The sequence below is a fragment of the Canis lupus genome, chromosome 11, assembly GCF_011100685.1.
Source record: "Canis lupus familiaris isolate Mischka breed German Shepherd chromosome 11, alternate assembly UU_Cfam_GSD_1.0, whole genome shotgun sequence".
In the NCBI taxonomy this organism is placed as follows: Eukaryota; Metazoa; Chordata; class Mammalia; order Carnivora; family Canidae; genus Canis; species Canis lupus.
The window spans coordinates 37,501,492-37,527,765 of NC_049232.1; the positions used below are offsets into that span (position 1 = coordinate 37,501,492).

General features: G+C 33.4%; 1 protein-coding gene across 10 annotated transcripts in view; it reads left to right on the top strand.

Annotated features, from left to right (window-relative positions):
* Nucleotides 1–26,274, top strand: part of CNTLN (centlein) — a 308,559-nt gene that overhangs the window by 263,626 nt on the left and 18,659 nt on the right. For 4 of the 10 annotated variants that reach the window (XM_038552470.1, XM_038552471.1, XM_038552472.1 and 1 more), the window contains 6 exons: nt 2,867–3,058; nt 9,800–9,897; nt 11,792–11,918; nt 12,505–12,609; nt 13,314–13,451; nt 14,092–14,277. In XM_038552470.1, the coding sequence (XP_038408398.1) occupies nt 2,867–3,058; nt 9,800–9,897; nt 11,792–11,918; nt 12,505–12,609; nt 13,314–13,451; nt 14,092–14,277 (846 nt within the window). Of the gene's footprint in view, nt 1–2,866; nt 3,059–9,799; nt 9,898–11,791; nt 11,919–12,504; nt 12,610–13,313; nt 13,452–14,091; nt 14,278–26,274 lie in introns of those variants that run through there. The other 6 variants (XM_038552473.1, XM_038552474.1, XM_038552475.1 and 3 more) reach the window with 4 other exon arrangements.

Below are 26,274 nucleotides of genomic sequence, written 5' to 3' on the forward strand. Positions count from 1 at the left end.
TAAAGTCTACCATACATGTATTTTAGAGAACTATATTTATTGACTTAGTCTTTCCTCCATGAAGGATTTATTTATAGTATTAGGATCTACCACTGCAGAAAGACTAGACAGAAATCTAGTGGCATGCAAGTTTAACAAATGAGAGAAGTTACCAGGATTGCGTGTGGGAAGAAAAGAGCTTCATCACAGCTGAATTTTCTGAGTAGCCTGATATTCCACATAGAATTGCAGCCATGAGTTATGTCATCCCAAGTTAAAATCCCGGAAAATTTAATTTAGATGCATAGCATTAACTTCAGGATTGATAAGTGCTCCAGTGCATACTACTTAAGTAAACACTTATAATATTATTTAACTAATAAAAGTGTATTTTAATTTATATAGTGATAAACTAATAAAAAGATTATAAATATGAGCTGAAATCAATGTGTCTTCATAGCACCATCCATGCTACAAATAGACTTCAATTTTTTGGTACCTTTCTTTTGGTTCCTATTCTACGGAAGACATTGCTTTTAGATTCTCTGGGGAAAAAGGCAGAGTCCTCTCTCAAGGACTTAGTAGGGTTGATGGTTGAAGAATAGACACAGTGCTATGGAAACTAAGAAAATAGAGAAGCTACTTTGTTGAAGAAAAAAAAAGGGAAAGAACATAAGGCTTCATATAGGAGGAAATGCTAAGCTGTTCTTTAAGCATGAGTGAGATTTTAGCTGAAGGAAAACACCAAGTGTAGAGTCATTGATGTAGAAATGGCAGACAGGTTTGGGGTATGGCAGGCAAGGTAAGGCAAACATCAGGTGATGTTTGGCTGAAACACAAATTGAAGCTAAATCTTAGAGAGCCTTATTATAACCACAAACATCTGAGCTTTATTCGGCTAGGGTAAGAAACCTCTGAAGGGTTTTTGAATGAGGGATTAACAGGTCAGTGTTGTTTTAGAAACTTGTATAAAAGATGGTTTAAAAATACAGAGGGCTGGGGGAAGGGAAGGGCTTTGAAGTAGTCTTAGTGGAACAGTGAGTCTTCATTAAGAAAGTGGCAGAGGGAGTGAATATGAGAAACATGACATAATTTATAGAACCTGAAAATTGGTTGGACACTGAAAATTAAACAAGGTGGGAGATGTATTCAAACTTGGAAGATAACTAGGAAGATTTTCAGGCTTAGGGAAATTATGAGTTTGCTTTTAGATACTAAATATTAGGTACCTTTGAGACAATTCACAAAGGAATATTTCCTGAAAACATGTAGAACCACACCTTTAGATCGTAAGTTCAAATATAATCAAAGAGGGGTGCCTGCGTGGAGCAGTCTGTTAAGATTCTGACTCTTGAGGGATGCCTGGGTGGCTCAGTGGTTGAGCGTCTGCCTTTAGCCCAGGGTGTGATCCTGGAGACCCAGGATCAAGTCCCACATCAGGCTCCCTGCATGGAGCCTGCTTCTCCCTCTGCCTGTGTCTCTGCCTCTCTCTCTGTATCTCTGTATCTCATGAATAAGTAAATAAAAATCTTAAAAAAACAAACAAACAAAGATTCTGACTGTTGCTCTGGGCTCAGGTCTCAATCTCATTTGTCATAAGATCCAACCACTCATGGGAGCTCCCCGCTTAGCCAGAATATGTTTGGGATGCTCTCTCCTTTCCCTTTGCCCCTCTCCCACTCACAGGTGTGCGCCCTCTCTAAAATAAATAAATAGATCTAAATAAAAATAAGTTCAAATATAATCAAAGAATTTTTTTTCACCAAAACGTTCTTTTTCTTCCACCAAAACATAATCTAAAATCAAATATATCAAGGCCTAGTTTTGAATCCAATATCTAAAATATTCATATTTAATAGTATATACTTATATGCACAGATACATATGCAGTTGTTGGTATAGTTTGTAAAAGTTGTGTGTAAATATAGTGTTAATACTTAAATAACTTATTGTGTCCCATATTTATACTACTGTACATGTTGGGTACATCTTTTACTGTTTCTCATTAGAATTTTTCACTAAGAAAGATTTTTTGACCCCTGAGAGATTTCAGTACCATTTTGTCTAATTGTTCCTTATGTTAAACTACCATTTTATAAGCTTCTTTGGAATGATAAAATAGTAAATGCAGTTATTCTCTTAAGGAGCTCTGAGTTGTTATGCCATTATAGCTTGGTGGCTTTCTGCTGACTACAGATTGGTGAACAAGAAGGGTTGACATTAAGACTGTTTATTTTACACTATTTTATAAAAACATTACCAGTATATCCTTTAGTAAAATGTTGATATTATTAAAAATTCAAATATAAGGAGTTTAGTGCAATTCTATGTTAACATTACAAAGAAGACTTGTCAACCTTCGATCAGATGCATAAGACTGAGTGAATTTGCATGCTATTTATTTGAACTAAATCTCTAATAAGCCTCTTCTGCTAATTGGACTTAACATTTATGTTACTAAATGAGAAGCATTTTGGCTGCCATATAGGATGGTAAGACCTACCCAGTGGAATAAACAACTAGCATCTGTTATCTGTCCTGCTCCAGCTTGGCTTTTACCAGTTAAGTACATCAGCCCTGAAGTCAAGGTTATCAAATATGTGAATCTCTGGCTCAGCCACATATATGTGAAGTCAAAGAAATAGCACATCATGAGTAAAGACCAGCCAACCAAAACATGCTAGGTACAGCTGGTCCATTTAGTTTTAACCTTTACAAGCCCTACATCCTTAGGCAAAAACTAGTAGAGGTTATAGTTTCTATAAAGTTTTTATAATAACTATATTTAGAATTAATTTCACTTTTTTCTTTAGCAGAATTTTATGCTGATAATTGTAAAGGTAATTACTTTTATAATACATTTCTATTTATTTTCTTTTTAAAAAAGAAGCTAAATTTGGATTTGTCTGGGCTTCGGAAGGAAAAAGAAGACTTGCTGAAGAAATTGGAGTCCTCATCTGAAATCACAAGTTTGGCAGAAGAAGTTTCCCGGGTAATAGTTCCACGGATACAAGTTACATCACTTGGTCCTTCAAGGAGCATGGATTTGGAGATGAAGCAATTGCAGTGTAAATTAAAGGTGATTATAAATTTTATTTTATTTTTAAAAATGTATTTACTTATTTATTCATGATAGACATAGAGAGAGAGAGAGGCAGAGACACACACAGGAGAAGGGAGAAGCAGGCTCCATGCTGGGAGCCCAACATAGAACTTGATCTCAGGACTCCAGGATCGTGCCCTGGCCCAAAGGCAGGCAGTAAACCGCTGAGCCACCCAGGGATTCCCGATTATAAATTTTATTAAGCATGAAAACATATTAAGTTAGTGAATACTTAAAGACATGTTTATATTCTAATTTAATTCTACTAGTAAGGGTAAATTATGGTATAAATAATCTAAAAGTTATTAATACTGTTTTTGACCTCATCTTTCTCTTTCAGCATAGTAGTTTCTTATACGGTAACTCATAACACTATTCTCTGAGAAAATAACAAGACACTATGAAATCCTAATTTAGAAGATGATGGAAACTAGCTATTGTCATTTCTTTTCCATTACTGAACGCCCCTCTAAAGTCCATCCCTCCCTCCACTGAGCAGAATTCCTTTAAACTTTACTGTATCAACATAAATAGAATTGCTTCCCTCTACACAGTTGCTACTATTTTAATTTGGTTGTTATTAGTTAGAGATGAGGAAGGAGGAGAGAAGTTATGGAGGGAGGGAGAACCATAGAGCAAAGATGGTTGGTTTAATAGATTTCAGCCACTGAAACCTGAGAATAAGTAAAAAGCAATGTTCCTTTTCTTTGTAAAGAATACTAAGTCCAGTATAACTGTCAACAGCTTAAAAATAAGACTGACGTTAGTTTAAATAGAATTACCTTGTAAGAAACAGGATTTGAAATTTTTATTTCATACTGTTCTAAAACAAATTCATTTATTCCTCATGTATTTAGTTATTTTGTTCCATGGGTATTGCTATCTGGGAGCTAAAAAGACAGTGGATGTGGGACCATCACTATGGGAATCACTAGAAAGAAAGTTCTGGTTGGAAATGCACAGGATACATTAGGAACAGAGTGGCCATGACTATTAAAAGGGTATAAGAATAATGAATTGTTAAACAGACTCAGTTGTTTTTATTTCAAAATATGATATGTGCACTCTCCAGTAATATCTTTAAATGAAGCATTACTAAGAGGAGAAAATAGGATAAAAGCTTAAAGTAGAAGAATATATCATTACTTGAAAATATTTTGCTTCGTTAATAATAATCAAATAATACACAGTGGTACTAATTTAGATATTTCTTCAATACCATCTTCTTGAGAGTTTTTGATGTGCAGAACTTGCCTCAACCACTACATTTTATAAGTTTAAATACCTTACATATTGTAAATGTGAGAAAAAATAGTTATGCAAGCTTTGGTGTATACATCTTTTCTTAAAATGCATTTCTGTATGTAAAAAAGTGGACTAAAATATATAAGTCAACCATTTTAGTGTTAAGTGTCTATTACAGAAGATAAAATCATTGAACTATTCTTTGACCTTATCTATATCTACTACAGAGACTTTAATTAACAGTTCTGTGATTCTTCTTAGATTTAAGTCTTCATACAGCTTTAGTTTTCACCAAGATGAAATAGAATGTTGGATCCAATAATACCTAATTTGACTTCTAAAATTTTTAAGTGGTTAATTAGTTTTAAGTTAACTTATTTGATATTACTTACTACTAAATGGTCTAATATAAGTTTTGGAAATAATGAACCCACATCAATATCTCTAAGTTGTTTACATTATGGTTTCCCATGGTAAAAGTTTTCACCCATATGTAAATCTCTCTTCACTTTGGAAGAATGTGTGAGTCACAAAGATAAGACTATGAGAATGCCTGGAGCAATTTACACTGTCCTCTTTGAAGTGAAGTGTCCATATCTAGCCTAGAGTCCTAGGACACTGACCAGGCTACATAGGGACAAAAGGATAAATCTTACTTCTGCCTTGTTTCATGATTTAATATGGAAGTACCTTAGAAGACCAGGATCTTAAGGTACCTAGTACACTGTGCTACTACAAATTGCTGTTTTGATATTCCATTAGTTTGCTAGGTCTGCTCTAAGAAAATACCACAGACTGTGTACCTTTAAAAAATGGAAATTGGGCAGCCCGGGTGACTCAGCAGGTTAGCGCTGCCTTCGGTCCAGGGCCTGATCCTGGAGACCTGGAATCGAGTCCCATGTCCGGCTCCCTGTGGAACCTGCTTCTCTCCCTCTGCCTGTGTCTCTGCCTCTCTCTCTCTCTGTGTCTCTCATGAATAAAATCTTTAAAAAATGGATTTTTTTTCCCTCATATACTGGAGTCTACAAGTCCAAGATCAAGGTATCAATAGGTTGTAGATTCTCTCATTAGCTTGTAGATAGCCACCTGTGTCCTTATATCGTCATCCCCAAGTCTGTGTGATCTGTGTTTACTCTCTTCCTCTTATAAGGATACTAGTCACATCAGATGAAGGTCCACCCATATGACCTCATTTTACCTTAATTACCTCTTTAAAGGCCTTATCCAAATACAGTCACATTCTGAGGTACTGGGGTTAAGACTTCAACGTGTAAATTTTGAGGGGACATAGTTCAGCCCGTAAGAGATAATCAAATTGCTAACATAATAATTTTCCAAGAAATAACTTCCTTTCTAGTTGATGTTTTTATGCTTAATTAAGAAAACCTGGTTAGATCTGAATATATGAAATGTTTAAACGTTTACTTTTTAAAAATTTTATCCAATTAATTTTAGACTTTTCTGTGTAAATTCTTAGGTGTACTTCTCAGATATACATGGTACATTCAGTATCATTTGAGTGTTCATGTGTTTTTTCTGTATCTTCATTTTTACCTATATTATACATGTTTCTCCAAGGTACCCAACTTCATATAGAGAGATAATCAAGTATTTAAAGATGTACAAATTCCTTCCAGTGATGATGATGATGATGATGATGTGTGTGTGTGTATGTGTGTGTGTGTGTCTATTTGTATTTAGTTTATTTGTGGTTATTTATACAATTTGAATTGGCTAGTACTTCAATTTGTATTTGTGATTCTTTGAATTCCTGATTGTTAAAAGCATTCCTTTTGGTGTATACCATGTTCTCTTCCTGTTTCCTAGTAAGTCAATAATGAAACATAATAGTATTTAAACTACTGTTTCTGGGCAGCCCGGGTGGCTTAGTGGTTTAGCACCACGTTTGGCCCCGGGTGTGATCCTTGGAGCCCTGGGATCGAGTCGGGCTCCCTGCATGGCGCCTCTTCTCTCTCTCTCTCTCTCTCTCTCTTTCTCTGTGTCTCTCATGAATAAATATAATCTTAAAAAATAAAAAACTACTGTTCCTTTATGTCTAAACTATTGCCAGGCTAATTCTAATTCCTTTACAAATATTAACTGTTTAAACCTCATTTCTAGGGATACTTGGGTAGCTCAGTCAGTTAAGCATCTATCTGCATTCAGCTCAGGTCATGATCTCAGGATGCTGGGATGGAATCCTGCATCTGTTGGGCTTCCTGCTCAGCGGGGGAGCCTGCTTCTCCCTCTCCCTCTGCTCCTTCCCCCTGCTTATGTGCTCTCTCTCTCTCTCAAACAAATAAATAAAATCTTTTTTAAAAAACCCTCATTTCTATCCTGTGAGGTGAAGTCTATTATTCTGTTTTATAGTTGAGAACGCAGAGATGCAGAGGATAAGTTAATTGTCCAAGGTCAACTGAGCTACTAAGTGATAGAGTCAAGATTAGAACATATCTCATCTGACTTCAGAGTCCATGCTTTTACTCATACACTCTGCAATTAAAAAAAAATTGATTAATTAAAAAAAATTAACAAACTTAGAAGAGCTGTAACCATGATGGATTCTTACCATTGTGATATTTTTGGAATATATGTTTTACTACAGAATTGAGGTCATGCCAGAGATAAGTATTGTATAGTCGAAGTGGAAAATGTTAGGGGCCCTAGGTTGTGATCATTCTTTGTGCACTAGCTTCTTATAGGACCAGGCTGAGGAAATAGTTTCTCCAGAGGTCTAAAGCAGGTATACCCTTCTACCCACCTCATAAGGATTTTTAAGGATCAAATGAAATGGCTGTGAGATTTAGAGGTTCTGGCAAAAGTATATATGAAGCTGGTGTTGTTTTATTTACTATAATTCAGTAATCTCTCAACTCTCTAGAAGTCAGACTTACAGCATGTTCAGTCACCTAAAATAACAGCCTTAAGTCTAAAAACAGAAAGGAATCAAACAGCTACCTTAAAATGCACTTAATTTATTCCACTGAAGATACTATCATGCTTCATTTATGCCTGTTATCTTTTATTTTAAATATAGCTCTAATAAGTGTGTTTGTTTAACTTCTCAGCAGAAAATACCTCAGAAGCAGCAGATTAGAACTAGGTGTATTAAGAGGCAGGACGATTGTTTTTAGGCAGGAATATGGATGAAAGAAGCAAGAAATTTCAACCAACAGGTTGACAGAGAGGAAAAGAAAATATGAAAATGTTAAGATAAAAATACAAAATGAGAAAAACAGCAGTCTGGGACCATTTAGAGTAGGGATCAGTAACCATTCCAAAAGGCATGACAATATAATTATACAGTGATAATATAATATAGCAGGATAACATAAATGATTAATACAGTGATAATATTTATAATATAATATCACTATAGTGTAGTATCACTATTATAATGCTTAATGTAATTCTGGATGTTCATATTTCTAAGTGAGTGAACAATCATTCCAGAGAGAATTTAAGATTAACGATTATAGCAAAAGCTTCAATTATCTGCTAAATTCACTAGTGTGAAATATCTTATTCTGGCAATGCATGTCAAATATGGTGGGAACTTAGATTGCATTATACAAACAAGCAAAAAAAAATTTTTAACTTTTATTTATTTTTAGAGAGAGAGGGATTGGGGTGGGGTGGAGGGTGACGGAGAGAGAGAATTTTAAGCAGGCTCCACTGTCGGGCATGAGTGGGGATGGATCCCACAACCCTGAGATCATGACCTGAGCTGAGATTAAGTCAGACACTTAACTGGTGAGCCACCACATGCCCCCACTTAATCAAAATGTTTAACATTTAATACACTTGCCATGCATGTTGAGGTAGTCTTGAATTTTTAAGAAAATTTATATACTTAATATAAAAATTTATTTTTTTTTCAAATTTTATATTTACAGTGATGTACCAATGAAATATTTAAAGTCTGTCTAATGAATTTGACTCATATTTACATGGTGTGATTAATGGTTTCATCTTTTCAGATTTATTTTTTTTTAGCATAAGATAGTCAAAGCTGGGAATAGTTCTAACAGAAACAATTGACTATAGTTACTAGAAAGATTTGCAAAATAACTATTCCAAATATTTTTAAAGATTTTATTTATTTATTTATTTATTTATTTATTTATTTATTCATGAGAGACTCAGAGAGAGAGAGAGGCAGAGACACACAGGTAGAGGGAGAAGCAAGCTCGATGCAGGGAGCCCGATGTGGGACTCAATCCCAGGTCTCCAGGATCACGCATTGGGCTGAAGGCAACGCTAAACCTCTGAGCCACCTGGGCTGCCCTACTCCAAATATTTTTACAGCTATCACATTTTATTTTGTTTATATTAACTTAATATTTTAAAATGTTGACAAATGAATTAATGTATGTTTACACTGTCTTGTAGGTGGAGAAACTCTAATGTCAAAAATACTAGGTAATATCTCAGATTACGTGTTCACCTGGAACTTGAGTCAAAGTTGAAAGTTAAGGTTCCTGACACTCCAGTTGCTACCTCTGGTTCCTAGACTGCACAGTCAACAAATACCACAGAGCTGTTCAGCTTTGAAAACTGATGTTTATGTATAGATACTTTCATAATAAGTAATATTATTAATGAATTCAAGTATGAAAGTATTTAGTGTTAGTCAATTTCCCTATCAGTTATCTGTTACTGTCTGAGAAACTGTCTTAAAATGTAGCAGATTAAAACAGAAGCAATTTATTAATTCTTATGATCCAGTGGATTGACTGGGCAGTTCTTAGCTTTTGTCTTTTGAGTTCTCTCATGTGCCTGCATTCTAACTGAAGGATTTATCTGGATGGGAAGTTCTGAGAAAGCCTCACAGCCTGGCAGTTGGTCTGTGGGCTGTCTGCTCCACATGGCCTTTCCTCTGTCTTCCCTGCAAGGTGATCCCAGGAAGCATTCCAAGAGGGCAAAAGTGCAAGCTGCAAGGACTTAGGCCCAGGATCTGGTACTTGCATCATGTCATCTCTGCCACATTTTTTTGGCTAAAGCAAATCACAGGCCAGACCAGACTCAAAAGGGTTGGAAGATGAATCGCACCTCCTGGTGGGAGGAGCTGCAGAGCATTTGTGACCATATTTGGTCTCTTACATGTTCTTAGTAAACTCACCATTCATTTTAAGTGATCTTATTAACCCATTAAAATACTAAATCATATGCACATTTACATTTTACAAAGACAATCCATATTTTCCATACATGTATTTTGGGGAAATACTTTTTGCAGTTGTTATACAATGGCATTCTTCTGTGGTTTTGGTATGTTATATAAAAAATTTAGTGTACCATAGTACTTGTATTAAAACCTATAAAATAAAGTATTTAAAAATATTAAAATGTCTTTCTTAATTATAACCATAATTTTCCAAATTTAATACTCTTACTGAGAATGTTATTTGTATGCTGCATTCCACCAAAGATTGAAAGGTGTATTTTATTTTACGTGTATTTTTAACCTAGAATGCAACTAATGAACTCACTAAACAGTCATCAAATGTGAAGTCTCTGAAATTTGAACTCCTAGCAAAAGAAGAACACATAAAGGAAATGCATGAAAAGTAGGTTTTGATATTCGTATCCATTGTATTTGGTGCCACCTAGTGGTAGTTAACTCTATTAAACATTGCATCCAAGAAACAATGAAGTTGGGGGTTGTTTGTTTTTTAAAGATTTATTTATTTACTCATGAGAGACACAGGCAGAGACACAGGCAGAGGAAGAAGCAGGCTCCATGCAGGGAGCCCGATGTGGGACTCAATCCCGAGACCCCAGGACCTCACCGCGGATGGAAGGCAGGCGCTAAACCACTGAGCCACCTAGGGATACCCCTGAAGTTGTTCTCAAAATGAAGTTTTCCTTCCTTAGTTCATGTTTAAGCCTCAATAAAATGAAAGTTTAAGTAATATTACCGATAAGCATGGTTGGTGCCAAAATATTTGCTACTTTTCATCAGAGTAAGAATATAAAGTTAGATTTTCATTCTTAAACAATTAATTTTGAATGTATGTAAATTAGTAACCTAAAGACTATGAACAGGAAACTTCTGAATGTGGTAATTATTTGACCAAAACTATATACGTAGGTTGATCTTTTATTGGATTTAATTGCTTAAGTTTATAGAGCTAAGGGGAAAGGAAAGTTTGGTTTGTCTCTAAAATAAAAGGAAGATTACAAAAGTTTGTACTGCATGTGTATATTAACAAAAAGGGATTTAAAATGTTCTATCTCACTGAATCAAAATGATTTCCTTTCTATATCTTTTATACATATATTATTAGAGCTCAGGAATAATAACATGTTTAGATAGAATTCCAGTCTGTGGTTGATAATTTGAGAACTCTACATATATATCTCAAGTACATATGTGTATACCACATTTTAAGTGAAGATAACTTGGAAGTGATATTAACAAGTGAAACTAGATGAAAGATTGGTTAATTTTTTAAACAAAATATCATCAAGTTTATTTATGAGTCTAAGGGGCAGTCTTGTTTACTATTTAACAGTAAGGGCTCTAGAGATGACATTCTTTGAATCCTGGCTCCTCTACCTGCTAGCTCTGTATCACAGTTTAATAGCATTCGCTCCTAAAATTCTTGTGAGGCTCGAATGAGTGCATGTAGAGCACTTGTAACAGAAACCAGCACACAGCAGGCCCACAGTAAATGCTATCTGTTATTATTTGGTAGTACTAGTAGTAGTTGCCACAGCAGCTGCCATTTTATACATGTTATCCACTTAAGCTACACTGAAGGGTCAATTCGATCACAAATGATACTAAATTAGAAGATACCATGCCTAAGTTTATTGTGTTTCTATATGATGGTATAAGATTTTACATTTGTTTATTAAAGTATAGAATTGTTTCCAGTCACTGTTAGACTTGTTCATGATCTCTAAACATCAGTTTGATTTTTCTTAGCAATGCAAGAATGTAATTTAAATATAACAATTTTAATTTTTCATAAATTTTGTCAATCTTTCTCAGTTTTTCTATTTTTAAAAAAGATTTTATTTATTTATTCATGAGAGACAGAGAGAGAGGGAAAGACAGAGACACAGGCAGAGGGAGAAGCAGGCTCCATGCAGGAAGCCTGACGTGGGACTCGATCCCGAGTCTCCAGGATCAGGCCCTGGGCTGAATGCGGCGCTAAACTACTTAGCCACCCGGGCTGCCCGGTTCTTCTATTTTTTGGTCTTAATGCATATATATATATATATGTAATACTATAATTACCAATCACAACTGAATTACAGGTTTTACAAGTACTCAAAGTATTAATAGAACAATATTTCATCTCATGCAATTATCTTATTAATTTGCAATTAACATCAGATAGCATTTAAAAATTAACAGTAGGTATAGCACTGGATAATATGTAAGATTATCATATAATCACATAATCACTGTTAAAGTGTTTTCTAACACTCTCATTTTACCCCCCTTTCAAGGATGTCTCGAATGGAGAGGGATATAACCATGAAAAGACATTTGATAGAGGACTTGAAATTTCGACAGAAAGTAAATTCAGAAAGTAATGAGAGTATTAGTGAAATGTTAGAAAATCTTGAAAAAAAGGTATTAACTTTTATGTTCTCTGACACTGAAAAAAATCACTTCCCTCTTACTTATATCTTTAACTTGAGTATTCAATCTTAATAAATTTATAGAAGATATCTATAGAATACATTTATACTGTTACACAATTATGTGCTCTGAAAGTACATTATTTGCTTTAGAATTCAAGACTCAGATCTCATACATAACATAGCTACACATTCTCTTTATATCTGTGAACATACCATGAGAAGATAATCAAGTATAAATTTAAAAATCTTCAATGCTTCTGGGGTATATAATTACATTTTATTCAGTATTTTAAAGTTTAATTTATACAACTTAAATTATTTATTCACTTTATTTAATTTACAAACATTTATAATGACAAATTGAAGCATATATGAAATGCAAATGGTGATAACCAGTAACTACTAGAAATTCTCTTAAAAATGTACTTATCACCTTTTTTAAAAAGTATACTTTTCCTTCTCTACACTTAGTTCGGTGTATTTAGGAAGACTGTTGTATTTAACATAGTTGCATATCTGACCCCAAAGTAGAAATCAGCAATTTGCTGACTAAGATTTTTTTTTTTTTTAAAAAGGTGCTATTTGCACAACTCATAAAGCAGCTTGTACTTTGGCATTCATTAAATGTTATCCACTCCAGAGAGAGCATCTCTCTTACTTTCCTTTTTGGAGATAAAAATGTAAGTATCTGTTAGCTCAAATGGATTTAAGAGAGAAAATTTTACATGAGCAAGACAAATGCACATGGATTTTCTTTCTTTTTTTCCTCCACATACCCACATAAATTATAATTCTTATAGTTTTTTTTTCAGTGTTGTCCTTTAAATGTTGCTGATTTTTAAACCTTAATAATTGTTCCAGATATAGTCTTAGAGTCTTCGTATAAGTAATTATATATATTTAGTGGTATTGAATGAAAAAAGAAAAACTATTTCTTCTTTCAAATGTATAATAAAAATGTTGCATTACTTATTTAATTTTATTTTATAAAGTACATGTTATATGGTTCTAACTGAAAGTTATCCATTACTTGGATTGTTTAAGAATCAAAAACAACCACCTCTTGATTAAGGAAGTTTAGGTTAGTAACTAAAGGAAACAGTTAAAATTAGTATTGTTTTATTAGGTAGACCACTTCATACCAGCATTCATATATTTTTGTGCATTTTTTGTTTTGCTATTGATTTAAGGATTTTAGTCTCATTCACACTATGAGTGCTACAAACCTTATATGTTTATATCAGTTTTTAAACTTTTATTTATTTAAACTTGATATCATTTATGAGAAAATAAATTAGACATATTCCTGAATTTTTTTTGGTTTCTGTTACAACAAATGGAGTATACAACTAGGATAATAGTTACCTTTATGCTTTTACTGTAGGTGAAGACACTAACCGAAGAATGTTCCAACAAGAAGGTATCAATTGATTCACTAAAGCAGAGACTCAGTGTTGCCGTGAAAGAGAAGTCACAGTACGAACAGATGTATCAAAAAACTAAAGAGGAATTAGAAAAAAAAGTATGCTTTTTGGACATGTTAGCTTAGAAATGGAATATAACTGTATCTTTTTCATTTTTAAAGTTGTCATTTCTTCTCCCCAAAACTATTATGAGCAACCTAATTGTTTCAGATAACTGCAAAGAACATTTTTATCTCGACATGAAACACTAAGAATTTGTTTAACATTAATGATAGTGCTGTATTAGATAAATAGATTTTGTGTCTTGATAATATCTTTAAAATGAACATTATTGTTAAGGACTTGTCTAAGTGAATATAAATTTCTTAGATCCACCTAACCTTATAAACTAATTAAATATTTCCATTTGATATGTGAGATCTTTTGGTCTAAAATAGCTTCCATGTCTTTAATGATTTATTATTTTTAAAAATATGAACTAACTTTGATGATAAACATATGGGAATATGTACTCAGAATATTTATTGGAAAAAAATAAAATAAAAAATAAAAATTGCACATACATTCCACATAAAAAAAAGAAAATAAACGAAAACAACCATCAATTTTACCGAAATAAAAATAAATATATATAAAAAGAGAATCATGAAACCATTTCTCTATCTGACATATATACCTAACCCTTCCAAATATGTTTGTGAATCATTTTTTTATTCTGTTATCTCTGGTCTTTTTCAGGATATCAAACTAAGTTTCCTAGTATCAAAAATAAGTGAGACCGAATCTGCAATGGCAGAGATTGAAACAGCAGCATCTAAACATCTTCAAGGATTAGCACTTCAAAGTGAGCAAGCCCTGGAAAGTGCACAGAAGAAATTACTGTTAGCCAATGAGAAAGTTGAAGAGTTCACCATCTTTGTGAAGGTTTGAATTATTCATAGTTTACTAATCTGTACTTTACTTTCGTCAGGGTGGTGGCCTCCTTGAGATGAGGTGGGAACACTCCGAAGTTTCTTTTTGCTTTCTGAAACCGCAAAGAATCTTCTCCTACCCACTTGCCACGTTGTTCAAAATTTGTCTAGAAAAGATTTGGTTTTATAGTTTGAGTTTAACATACTCCATCCTATTTTTAATATTCTTTTCTTAACATCATTTCAGTGATGGAATTGTAATAATCATGTAATCAAGACAGGTCTTAAGATGAAAGCAGTCATTTCCTCTCCACTCTTCTTTTGAAAATCCAGCAAGAACAACCAGAAAGTTGCCTTAGTTTTATTGAAGCTCGGAGACATCTGAACCCCAGCCCATAACCTGTTAGACATGGAATGAGTAGAAGAATGGTAAATGATTTAGCAGAACAAACAGAAGACAAATCAAAGTGCCTGCAAAGGCTGTGCTGTCTAGAAATTATCTGACAGCTGAAGAACCTTAGAGAGCCTCAGTAATTGGCTACACAAGGAACCACTAAGAGTGACAGGGGAAGGGTGAATAAAGGTGGTTTGTTTGAAAGTCTTCATAAGGAGCTTTTTTGGCCTCTGGTCTGTACATTTGTCCCACATAATCAGACAGTATTCTTCCCTTAGGTCTTCTGAGACAATCAAGGAGGAGCAGCTCTGGTTTCAGAGATATCAGAAACCAGGGATCTGGTGATGCTCTGTCCCTTTAATCCCACTCTGAGTTGTTTATATCTCTTTTTGGTGCCTTTCATTCTGCCTTGTCTTATAGCTAGCAAATGAATCTGTTGCCAGTAGGTAGATGATAAGTTTCTTAAACTGAAGGACAATGTTTTATCAATCTCCACCTCCACAATATCTACCAGGTGCCTTGCAAAATATTCAGCATGTGGCAATAATCACTACTGAATCAAATTAAATTTCTATTAGAAATGTGAAATTCAAATGATAGTTCTTTGACCTTTCAAAATAAGCATCAAAACAGTTTGACTACAGTGGGAAAGTAACTCTATATTCTCTATTTTATCCTGAAATCACAATGTTTTATTTTGTTTTTTAGCAATCTTTCATGAGATTGAGTTACTTGTGCTACTTTGCCCTTCAGATGGCATGCATGATTTAAAAACTGGCATGTTGGGGCACCTGGTGGCTCAGTGGTTGAGCATCTGCCTTTGGCTCAGTGTGTGATCCCAGGGTCCTGGGATCAAGTCCTGTATCACACTCTCCACAGGGAGCCTGCTTCTCCCTCTGCCTATGTTTCTGCCTGTGTGTGTGTGTGTGTCTCACATGAATAAATAAAATCTTCAAACAAACAAAAAAACTGGCATATCATACTACAGAGCTGTAATAATCAAAACAGTAAGGTACTGACATAAAAATAAACACACAGATGAGTGGAACAGCAAAGAAAGCACAGAAATAAACCCACAGCTGTATGGTCAATTAATCTTTGATAAAAGAGGCAAGAATATGCAATGGAAAAAGTCAGTCCTTCAACAAATGGTGTTGGGAAAACTGGACCACTGCATGCAAAAGAATGGAACTGGATGGACCACTTTCTTACACTGTACACAAAAGTAACTCAAAATGGATTAAGGACTTAAATGTGAGACCTGAAACCATAGTAATCCTAAAAGACAACATAGCAGTAATTTCTCTGACATCAGCCATAGCAATATGTTTCTAGATATATCTCCTGAGACCAGGGAAATAAAAGCAAAAATAAACTGTTGGGATACATCAAAAAAAAAAAAAAAGTTTCTGCACAGCAAAAGAAACCATCAACAAAAACTAAAAGACAACCAATGGAAGGGGAGAAGATATTTGCAAATGACATCTGATTAAGGGTTAAGTATCCAAAATGTATAAATAATTTATAAAACTCCACACCCCCCAAAAAAATAACCCAATTAAAAAATGGGCAGAAGACATGAACAGGCATTTTTCTGAAGAAGACATACAGATGGCCAAAAGACACCTGAAAAGATGCTCATCATAACTAATCATCAGGGAAATGGAAATCAAAACCAGAAGGCAAAAACCACCTCACACCTGTCAAGAATGGCTAAAATCAAAAACACAGAAAAACATCAAGTATTGTTGAGGATGTGGAGAAAAAGGAATCCTTTCGCAGTGTTGGTGGGAATGCAAACTGGTACAACCACTATGGTAGACAGTATAGAGGTTCCTCAAAAAATTAAAAATAGAATTACCATATGATCCAGTAATCACACTACTGGGTATTTACCCAAAGAATATGAAAACACTAATTTTCAAGGATATATGCACCCCTATGTTTATTGCATCATTATTTATAATAGCCAAATTATGGAAGCAGCCCAAGTGTCCATCAGTGGATAAATGGACAAAGAAGGTGTGATGTCTATATGTACAATGGACTGTTACTGAGCCATAAAAAAGAATGAGATGTTTGCAACAACATGAATGGATCTAGAGTACAATACTAAGTGAAGTAAGTCAGAGAAAAACAAATACCATATGATTTCGCTCATATTTGTAATTTAAGAAACAAATGAACAGAGAGAAAAAGACGAATCAAAAAAAACAGATTCTTAACTAGAGAACTAGTAGATGGTTACCAAAGGGGAGGTGGGTGGGAGGGTGGGTGAAATAGGTCAAGAGGATTAAGAGTACACTTATGATGAGCACTGAGTAATGTATAGAATTGTTGAATCACAGCATTGTACACCTGAAACTAATATGACACTATATATTAACTATACTGGAGTTAAAATTTAAAGAAACTGACATAATATAGCTGTAGAAATTTACTTCAATATATGAAATATTTTCAGTTCATGGAATTTTTATAAAATGAAAGTTTAAACTATGGAATAAAATAACATCACTAATTACTTTCTCCTTTCCCAAGTAACCTCAGTATTATTTGATTTACTCGATTAAACTTGCCACATATATGTGTGTGTATTTTAATGTATATTATTTTATGTATATTAATATATTACTGTTCTCAAATCAGTCTTTTTGTTTGTTTCTCTGTCTAGATTGGTAGGTTATTTGGCATCTCTTAAGGCTCCACTAGAAACTTCTTTGCTCAACAGAAAGTAGAACATTTTTAAATCCACTTATCCCCATAGGTATTGATCTTATTTATAAGATACAACATTCCTGAGCTTATAGATTGGATATAAGATGGCAAATAACTGGATCTTATGTATAATGCCATATTCTTCATTCCTCTAAAAATAGGACCTTATGACATTTTATGCCACTGTTAATAGTACCCTGTTTAGAACAAATCCTTTACTTTGTTTCTCTGAAAATCATAGATACCTTGAGAGTTTTCTCATTTTAAAAATATCTACAAAATGAATGGAATAAAGCATTTGATCTGTTTTATCTCTTTTAACAAAGGTTTTGATGGATATAAAGTCAAACCAATACACCTTGCCTCAGAGGACCCCAAATGATTGCAGAGTATTAATTTTAGTAAACGTAATTTACCTTTTCCAGATTTAAAATGTCATTTCTTCCAAACACTTGTTGAGTAGTCTCACTGTTTAACTTATGATAAGCATTCGCATTGAATATTGTCATTATTCATGATGTAAAACCATTTTTATTATGACTGACTTCATAAGCCTTTGTTTTTTGTTTTATATCCAGATTAGAGTTTTGTTTGTTGCAGTTTTAGCCAAAATATAAAATATGAAATACATATTATAAGATTTACTTAAATGCCAATCATTTTTCTTGAAATATTCTTTGAATATATCCTTTTTAAAAAGAATTGATAACCAGAAGTTTTAAAATAGAAAAATGAATTTTATGATTACATATCTGATTATCATTGATTTGACAAAATTTCATGACCAAATTACTTGGCAAAATTATCTTTTAAAAAACAAGGCTTTTGGGATCCCTGGGTGGCGCAGCGGTTTGGCGCCTGCCTTTGGCCCAGGGCGCGATCCTGGAGACCCGGGATCAAATCCCACGTCAGGCTCCTGGTGCATGGAGCCTGCTTCTCCCTCTGCCTGTGTCTCTGCCTCTCTCTCTCTCTCTCTCTCTCTCTGTGACTATCATAAAAAAATAAAAAATAAAAAAATAAAAAGTAAAAAACAAGACTTTTAATTTTGTCCAAGAATTTGAATGATATTTAATGATAAAGTATCTAATTTCTAATTGTTGAAGAATGACATATTAATCCTTCATTTTTTTCACCAACAATGATGTACAATATAAATGCCTAAATAGATAAATTAAGGATTCCTGTGGTTTCATGTCTTAAATATTACATAATAGGAGATAAATATTTAATTCATGTATTAAACATTACATAATAGGAAAAGATAAAAGATATCGATAAGCCATTTGTTAGTACTCTTTTAGAACTTTTCCACTTTATTTCAGTTTGGTATTGGATCACTTGCATTAGAATCAACGGATTCTAAAGCTTTCATATAAAATGCATAATTTAGGGCCCCAAGTTTATTGAATCAAAATCCTTGTGGGGGTGAGGCCTAATAACCTGAATTTAACAAGTTGAGTGATTATTATGCATAATACAGGTTTTAAAACACTGCCTTCAATTGTTTTTATTAGTTGAATCCATATATGATTTGGTGTTTAATAGAAGCCTAATGGTAATTTGAAATTTGTTTTTCTTAACTGTATTTTAGAGCCCATATGTAGTTAATACTGGCATTATTTCTGCTGCTTAATCCATTTTTTTAATAAAGGCCAAACCATTAGCAAAGACTGGACATTTGGCTGTGAGGAATGAAAGGACTGTCATCCTTTTCTTCCTTGTACATATGTATGGTGAGAGGGCTGGGAGGGAATGCTCAGGAGCGAGGCTACATACCATCAGTGACTTCCTAAATCTTTACTGTGTTAGGGCTAAGCTTTTTAAATATTTAAAATCTCCATAATTTGGCCCTATCCTGCTTAGAATCTAATCTTCTTCCCCACTACTCTCCAACTTTCACCTGTAGTGTTCTTTCTTGCCTTTGCACAGTTTTCCTTCCCACTGAGCATTTTGTCATTCTTTATCTGCAGAGTACTGGCATGTAACAAGGTTCATTAAATTCTCAAGGAATTGACTTTATATCAGCCTCAAGGATGATACTAGCCACATAATCGCTGCTTAGATAGAAAACTCTGTGAAGGCAAGAGCTGTGCATATTCCTTAAAGAGCATAGTTAAAGAATGTGCATTTTCCTACATGGAATATTGTGGTAAACAGGATTCATTCTGTACAGAACTTATTAGGGTATCACGTACTTTTGTGTAAAAGTACTTAATAAATATTATTACTCATATTAATAGCAATAATGTTTGTTCAGGCCCTGTTGTGGAATCTGTGTTCCCTTTAGTCTTTGCATTTTTCATAGAGCACAACCAGATTAGAGAAGAGGTGGAATGACCATCTGTTCTAGATCTAGTCTTCAATATGGAATTTTGCCCTGGGGTAAAATCAAGTGCTTTGAGCATGTGCGCTGGATATATGTGGCAGAGCTGAGGCTTTGAATCCTCCTAGTAACTGAATAAAACACACAAGGGAAATTCCTAGAAGTATTTGCTCAGTTTGATTGAGCCCTGATATAGGCTTGTTAATGTGCTTATATGTGAGAGTCATATGCCAGATTCTATCTTCTCAATGGTTTTTGTGAGCTTTGAAATAAATATCAGCCAAAGAACAACATTTAGCTGGAAGCTTAAATCATTTAATTACCAATATGTGCTTGCTTTGGAAAGATTTAGTAAGATGTTTTGGGCATATAAATTTCTTGCTTCTTTAATGAGAACATTTGTGGAGCACTATAATTTTATTTTTATATGTACAATTGTTAATACTTTGGCACGATCTGCGTCTTAAATATGATTTTTTTCCTGTTCTTTTTCTCCAACTTTATTGGGACATAATTGACATATAACACTATATAATTTAAGGTATACAGTGTGATGATGTGGTATATGTATATATCATGAAATATTTACCACAATAAGGTTAGTTAACACATCCTTCACACCTCACATAATAACCATTTAGTTGTTGGTGTTGTTATGGTAAAGACATTTGAAACCTACTCTTATAGCAACTTTCAAGTATACAATAGTTATGTTAACTGCAGTCACTATGCTGTATATTACACCCTGGAATTTATTTTTCTTATAAGTGGAGGTCCATACCCTTTGACCAATGTCTCCTTCCCTTCACCCCTTAGCCCCTGGCAACCAATGTTCTACTCTCTGTTTTTACAAATTCAGCTTTTTAGATTCCGCAGGTAAGAGACATCATATAGTATTTGTGTTTCTCTGACTTATTTCACTTACTATATTGCTCAAAAGGTACATCCATGTTGCCACAAATGGCAGGATTTCCTCCTTTTTATGGCCCAATAATATTCCATTACATATATGCCATGTTTTCTGTTGTCCATTCATCAATGGACACTGAGGTTGTTTTCACATCTTGGCTATTGTAAATAATGCTGCAATGAATATGAGAGTGCAGATATACTTTCGGATCCTGTTTTCATTTCCTTTGGATATATTCCCAGAAATGGGATTGCTGCATCATATGGTAGTTCTGCTTCTAGTTTTGGAAGGCCTTCTGCACTGTTTTCTACAGTGGCTGTACCAATTTACATTCCCACCAACAGTGCATGGGGTTCCCTTTTTGCCACATCCTTGAAAAACATTGGTTATCTCTTACCTATTTAGTAGTAGCCATTGGGTTCATGAAGTGATATCTCACTGTGGTTTAGATTTGCATTTTCCTAATGGTTAGTGAGACTAAGTACCTTTTTATGTACTTGTTGGCTATTTGTATGTGCTCTTTGGCAAAATGCTTATTTTGGTCCTTTGCTCATTTTAAATTATTTATATTTTTGCTATTAAGTTGTATAAAGTTTCAAGTCAGGAAGTATGATGCTTTGTTCTTTCTCAAGGTTGCTATGACTATTCAGATCTTTTGTAGTTCCATATAAATTTTAATATAGTTTTTCTATTTTTGTGGAAAATGCTATTGGAATTTTGATAGGGATTGCATTGAATTTATGGATGGCTTTGGGTAATATGGACATTTTAACAGTATTAATTCTTCTGATCCATGACCATGAAATATCTATCCATTTATCTGTATCTTCAGTTTCTTTAATTAATATCTTATAATTTTGAATATTTAAGTCTTTCACTTTGTTCTTTAGATATATTTCTAGGTATTTTATTCTTTTTGATGCACTGTAAACAGGATTTTTTTCTTAATTTATCTTTCTGATACTTCATTGTTAGTATAAACAACAGTGACTGATTTTGTGTATTAATCTTGTATCCTACAACTTTACTGAATTTATTGATTAGTTCTAACAGTTTTTTGATAGAATGTTTAGGATTTTCTATATTATAATATCATGTCATCTGCAAATAGTAATAGTTTTACTTCTTCCTGTCCAAAGGTAATTGTTCACGGTCTCTTATGATCTTTTATATTTCTCTGGTATCCGTTGTAACATCTCTTTCATTTCGGATTTATTTTCATTTATTCCTGGTGAGCCTAATCAAAACTTTGTCAAATTTGTTTATCTTTTCAAAAAACCAGCTCTTAGTTTCATTGATCCTTTCTATTGTCTTTTTAATCTCTTTTTTATGTCTGTTCTAGTCTTTGTTATTTCCTTCTTTGTACTTTCTACTTTCTTTCATTTGTTTTCACTTTATAATTCCTTGAGGTAGAAAGTTAGGTTCTTTTTTTGAGATTTTTCTTGTTTCTTTAGTAGGCATTTATCACTGTGAACTTTCCTTTTATTTTTATTTTATTTTTATTTTTATTTTTTTTAGAGAAGGCATGCTTGAGCAAGGGAGCAGGGACAGAGGGAGAGAGAATCTCAAGCAAGCTCCCTGTGCAGTGTGGAGCCTAATGCAGAGCTTGATCTCATGACCCTAAGATCATGACCTGGACCAAAATCAAGAGTCAGTTGCTTAACTGACTGAACCACCTAGGTGTCCCTGAACTTTCCTTTTAGAATTATTTTTGCTGCATCCCATAAATTTTGGTGTTACATTTCCATTTTCATTTGTCTCAAGGTATTTTTTAAATTTCTCTTTTGATTTCTTCTTTGGTCCATTGGTTATTCAGTAGCATTTGTTTAATCTTTATATATTTTTTAATTTTCTAGTTTTCTTCATGAAGTTGATTTCTAGTTTCATATCATTTCAGTTCTCTTAAATTTATTAAGTTTTTTTTGTGGTCTAACATAATGCATCTTGGAAAATGTTCCATGTGCACTTGAGATGAATGTGTATTCTGTTGCTTTTGGGTGGAATGTTTGCAAATATTTGTTAAATACATCTGGTAGTATCTCATTTAAGACCAATGTTTCCTTATTGATTTTCAGTATGGATGACCTATCCATTGATATAAGTAGGTATTAAAATCTCCCCTACTTCTATTGTATTACTGTCTATTTCTTCCTTTAGGTCTATTAAAATTTGCTTTATATTTTTAGGTGTCCCTAGGTTGGGTGCATAAATATTTACAAATGTTATGTCCTCTTGGTAGATTAACCCTTTATCATTGTAATACCCTTCATCTTTTACTGCAGTCTTTGTTTTAAGGTCTGTTTTATCTGATACAAGTGTAGCTATTCCAGCTACCTTTTAGTTTCCATTTGCGTGGACTATTTTTGTCCATCCCTTCACTTTCAGTCTGTGTATATTCTTACATCTGAAGTGTGTCTCTTGTAGGCAACAGATAGATTAGTGTTGATTTTTTATTCATCCAGTCAATCTGTGTCTTTTGATTGGAGAATTTAGTTCATTTACATTTAAAGTAATTATTGATAGGTGTGTCCTTATTGCTATTTTGTTAATTATTCTTTTCTCTTTATCTTTTGTACTTTTACTATAGCTTTTTTTCTTGTAGTTACATGAATCTTACATATAATAAATTATACCTACAAGTCTATTTTATTTTGAGAGCAACTTATGTTTGATAACAACTTAAGTCCCATTCTAAAGCTCAACGTTTTTATTCTCACTCTGTTTTGTTTTTGATGACACATTTTACATCTTTTTATCTTTGTATCTCTTAACTAATTATTGTAATCATAGCTATTTTTACTACTTTGGTTTTTTAACATTCATTCTACCTTTGTAAGTAACTAATTGTGGTTTTGATTGCATTTCTTTGATGAGACATGATTCTTAATGTAGATAATCCTAGAGATTTATAAAACAGATACTAATGTTAAATAAGAGAGTTTAACCATTTCATGAGACATAAGGTTGAAATACAAAAATCAAACGTATTTTTATATATTAACAGTAAACAATTAGAAAATTAAATAGAAAATGTTCAACTTACAATAGCATTAAAAATTATTTAAATAAATTCAAGAGAAGACATGTAAGCCACCAAATATTGGAATGAATGTGGAGAATGGAGATATTTCATCCAGTATTGGTGGTACAAGATATGGTGGAAATCTCTAGAAATTCTAATAAATAAAACATTCACCTACCATATGACTCAGCAATTCTACTTCTGGGTATTTACTCAAGAGAAATGAAAACATATGTGTACAAACATATTTACAAATATGTACAGCAAAACTTATAGCAGTTTTATTCATAATAGTCAAGAACTGGAAATATTAGGGGAAAATGCATTTTGGAAAATTCTAAAATCATCATTTTAGATGATGGGGTATCATAGAGGGGTAAAATCATCATTACCCCTCCCCTCCATCCCTTGAAATCAAGAAGCAGACAAGAATTAGAAACAAAAATTGAACTTTTCACAGTCAACCTAAGTCAGAGCTAAACTCTGTATTCTAAAATACATTGAAGAACAGCAAAAAACAGGTAAGATTGGTGAAAGCATGCAAAACACAGAAATAAGACTCCATGGAAAGAAGACTTAGGTCCTACAGACCTCTGAAAGATCAAGACCTCTTAGAAGATGAAGTTCACAAGGGGTACAAATCCAACATCCACTACTTGCAGCAGTGGAACAGGTCTACAGAAGTTTGTGGTAGCCATCCTAGAACTGGTTTGCTTCTTTAAGGAGCCAAGGCTTAATGAAGAATAAGAGAGACCAGGAACGTCTGAAGGAGGCAGCTTTTCTCATAGCAACCAAGAAAATAGATTCCTTAAATTGTAAAAAACAAACAAACAAACAAACAAACAAAAAAAAAACAAAAATAACCTGGTTAATGGAATTCATCAAAAAAAATTAAAGTCATATGCAAAATTTCACTAGCCTGAAACATAGCACAGGCCCCTCTGCCATGTAACCTTCTATAAATAGGTGGTCTAGGAAAAAATCTTTTTCAAAAATGAAATGAACTAACACACTATCTATGCAAATATACTAGAATAAGGATGGAGAAAAACAGAAAAAGTGTCAGGAAAAGAAGTTTAACCACAAATAAGTTACTACAGAGCAGATGAGAAATTTTAGTATGAATTTAAAATATTAGTAAAATAATTTCCTCTAAAAAGCACATGTTTAAGGTGGAATTAAATGTAAGAATTTAGGAAAAAGATGATGAGACACTGGAGCAGATGAAACCAAGGTGGCTGGCAAAGAAGTAAAAAAATAAATTATCTCAGGAAATATATATATTACTGGTTTCATATGAATATGTGTGTGTCAACAATTTGGGTGTGGGAGGAATTGCCTAGGAAGGGCATCAAATAAGTTTCTGGAGTATGAAGACTTTCTATATCTTGAGCAGGGTGGTGGCTACATATGTGCATACAACTGCCAAAGCTCATCACCTTAAAATATGTGAGCTATTTCATTCATAATTATGTCTCAGTTAAAAAAATAAAGCATATTATGGGAAAAAGAATTTTTGAAGCAAGTGACAGAGACTCAACATATGTATAATTCAAGTCTTCAAGGAAGAAAACAAATAAAGGAGCAGAACAAATATTGAACCTATAATTCAACAATAATTTCCAGAAATAAAGACTTCTAAGAACATAACATGAACCAGGGAAAATTGATCTTAAATATGTCATACCCTAGGTGTGTTTAAGTAAAGTTTCTGGACTTAAAAAAAAAATAAAGAACAGCTAAGTTAAAAGCTCAAGTCATGTGTAAGAGGAAAAAAACCGAGAGACAACTCTGAAAAGCCATCTTATCTCCAGAATTCCCCATAAGTTGGCACAAAGCCTCTGTTGGAACTGCAATGCACTTCATTCCCCTCTGCCCAGGCCTGCTTCCCTAAATTTTATACAGATGTTGTTTCTAAGTATGTTTCCCCAACAAACCTCCTGCCCACAAATCTTCATCTCAGAATCTTGTTTCTAGGTAATCTGACCTGATACATACCACAAAGAAAACCTTAATTCTGAAAAGCAGAAATAGGATAGATAACTTTCTCTGAGAGTAATGCTATAAAACTGCAATTAATTACAAAACCAGAAAACAGAGGTCACTACCACCTAAATATTTATAAGAAAAAGTTCTTAGATCAAGAAGGGTATGTGAACAAATAGCAGAATATCCCTAAAAGAATTATCAGAACCCACGGATAGCTAAAACAGTGCTCAAAAATTTATAATCTTTTATATTTACATTAGTAAACAAGAAAAAATGAAAATAAACATTCCACTCAAGAATTAAAACTAGAATCTAAAGATTGAATAGAAATTAATCATTTAAAAATGTACAACTAATGAACATAAGAGTTGTTTTTAAAAAAGAAAAGAAAAATCAATAAAACAGATGGACCTAATTAAGAAAAAGAGAAAGTACAACTGTACAGAACAAGTGATAGGTAATAGTAACCATAGACACAGGAGGAAAAAATCATGGCAGATTACTTAGCTCAACTGTATGCAAATACATTTGAAAATCTGGATGAAATGGGTAATTTTCTAGGAAAATATAATGTTCCAAATCTCTCCTAGAACAAAGTAAAAGTTAAAGTAAATAATCAGAAAGGTACCTTTTTACCTTCCCCTGCAGTAAATA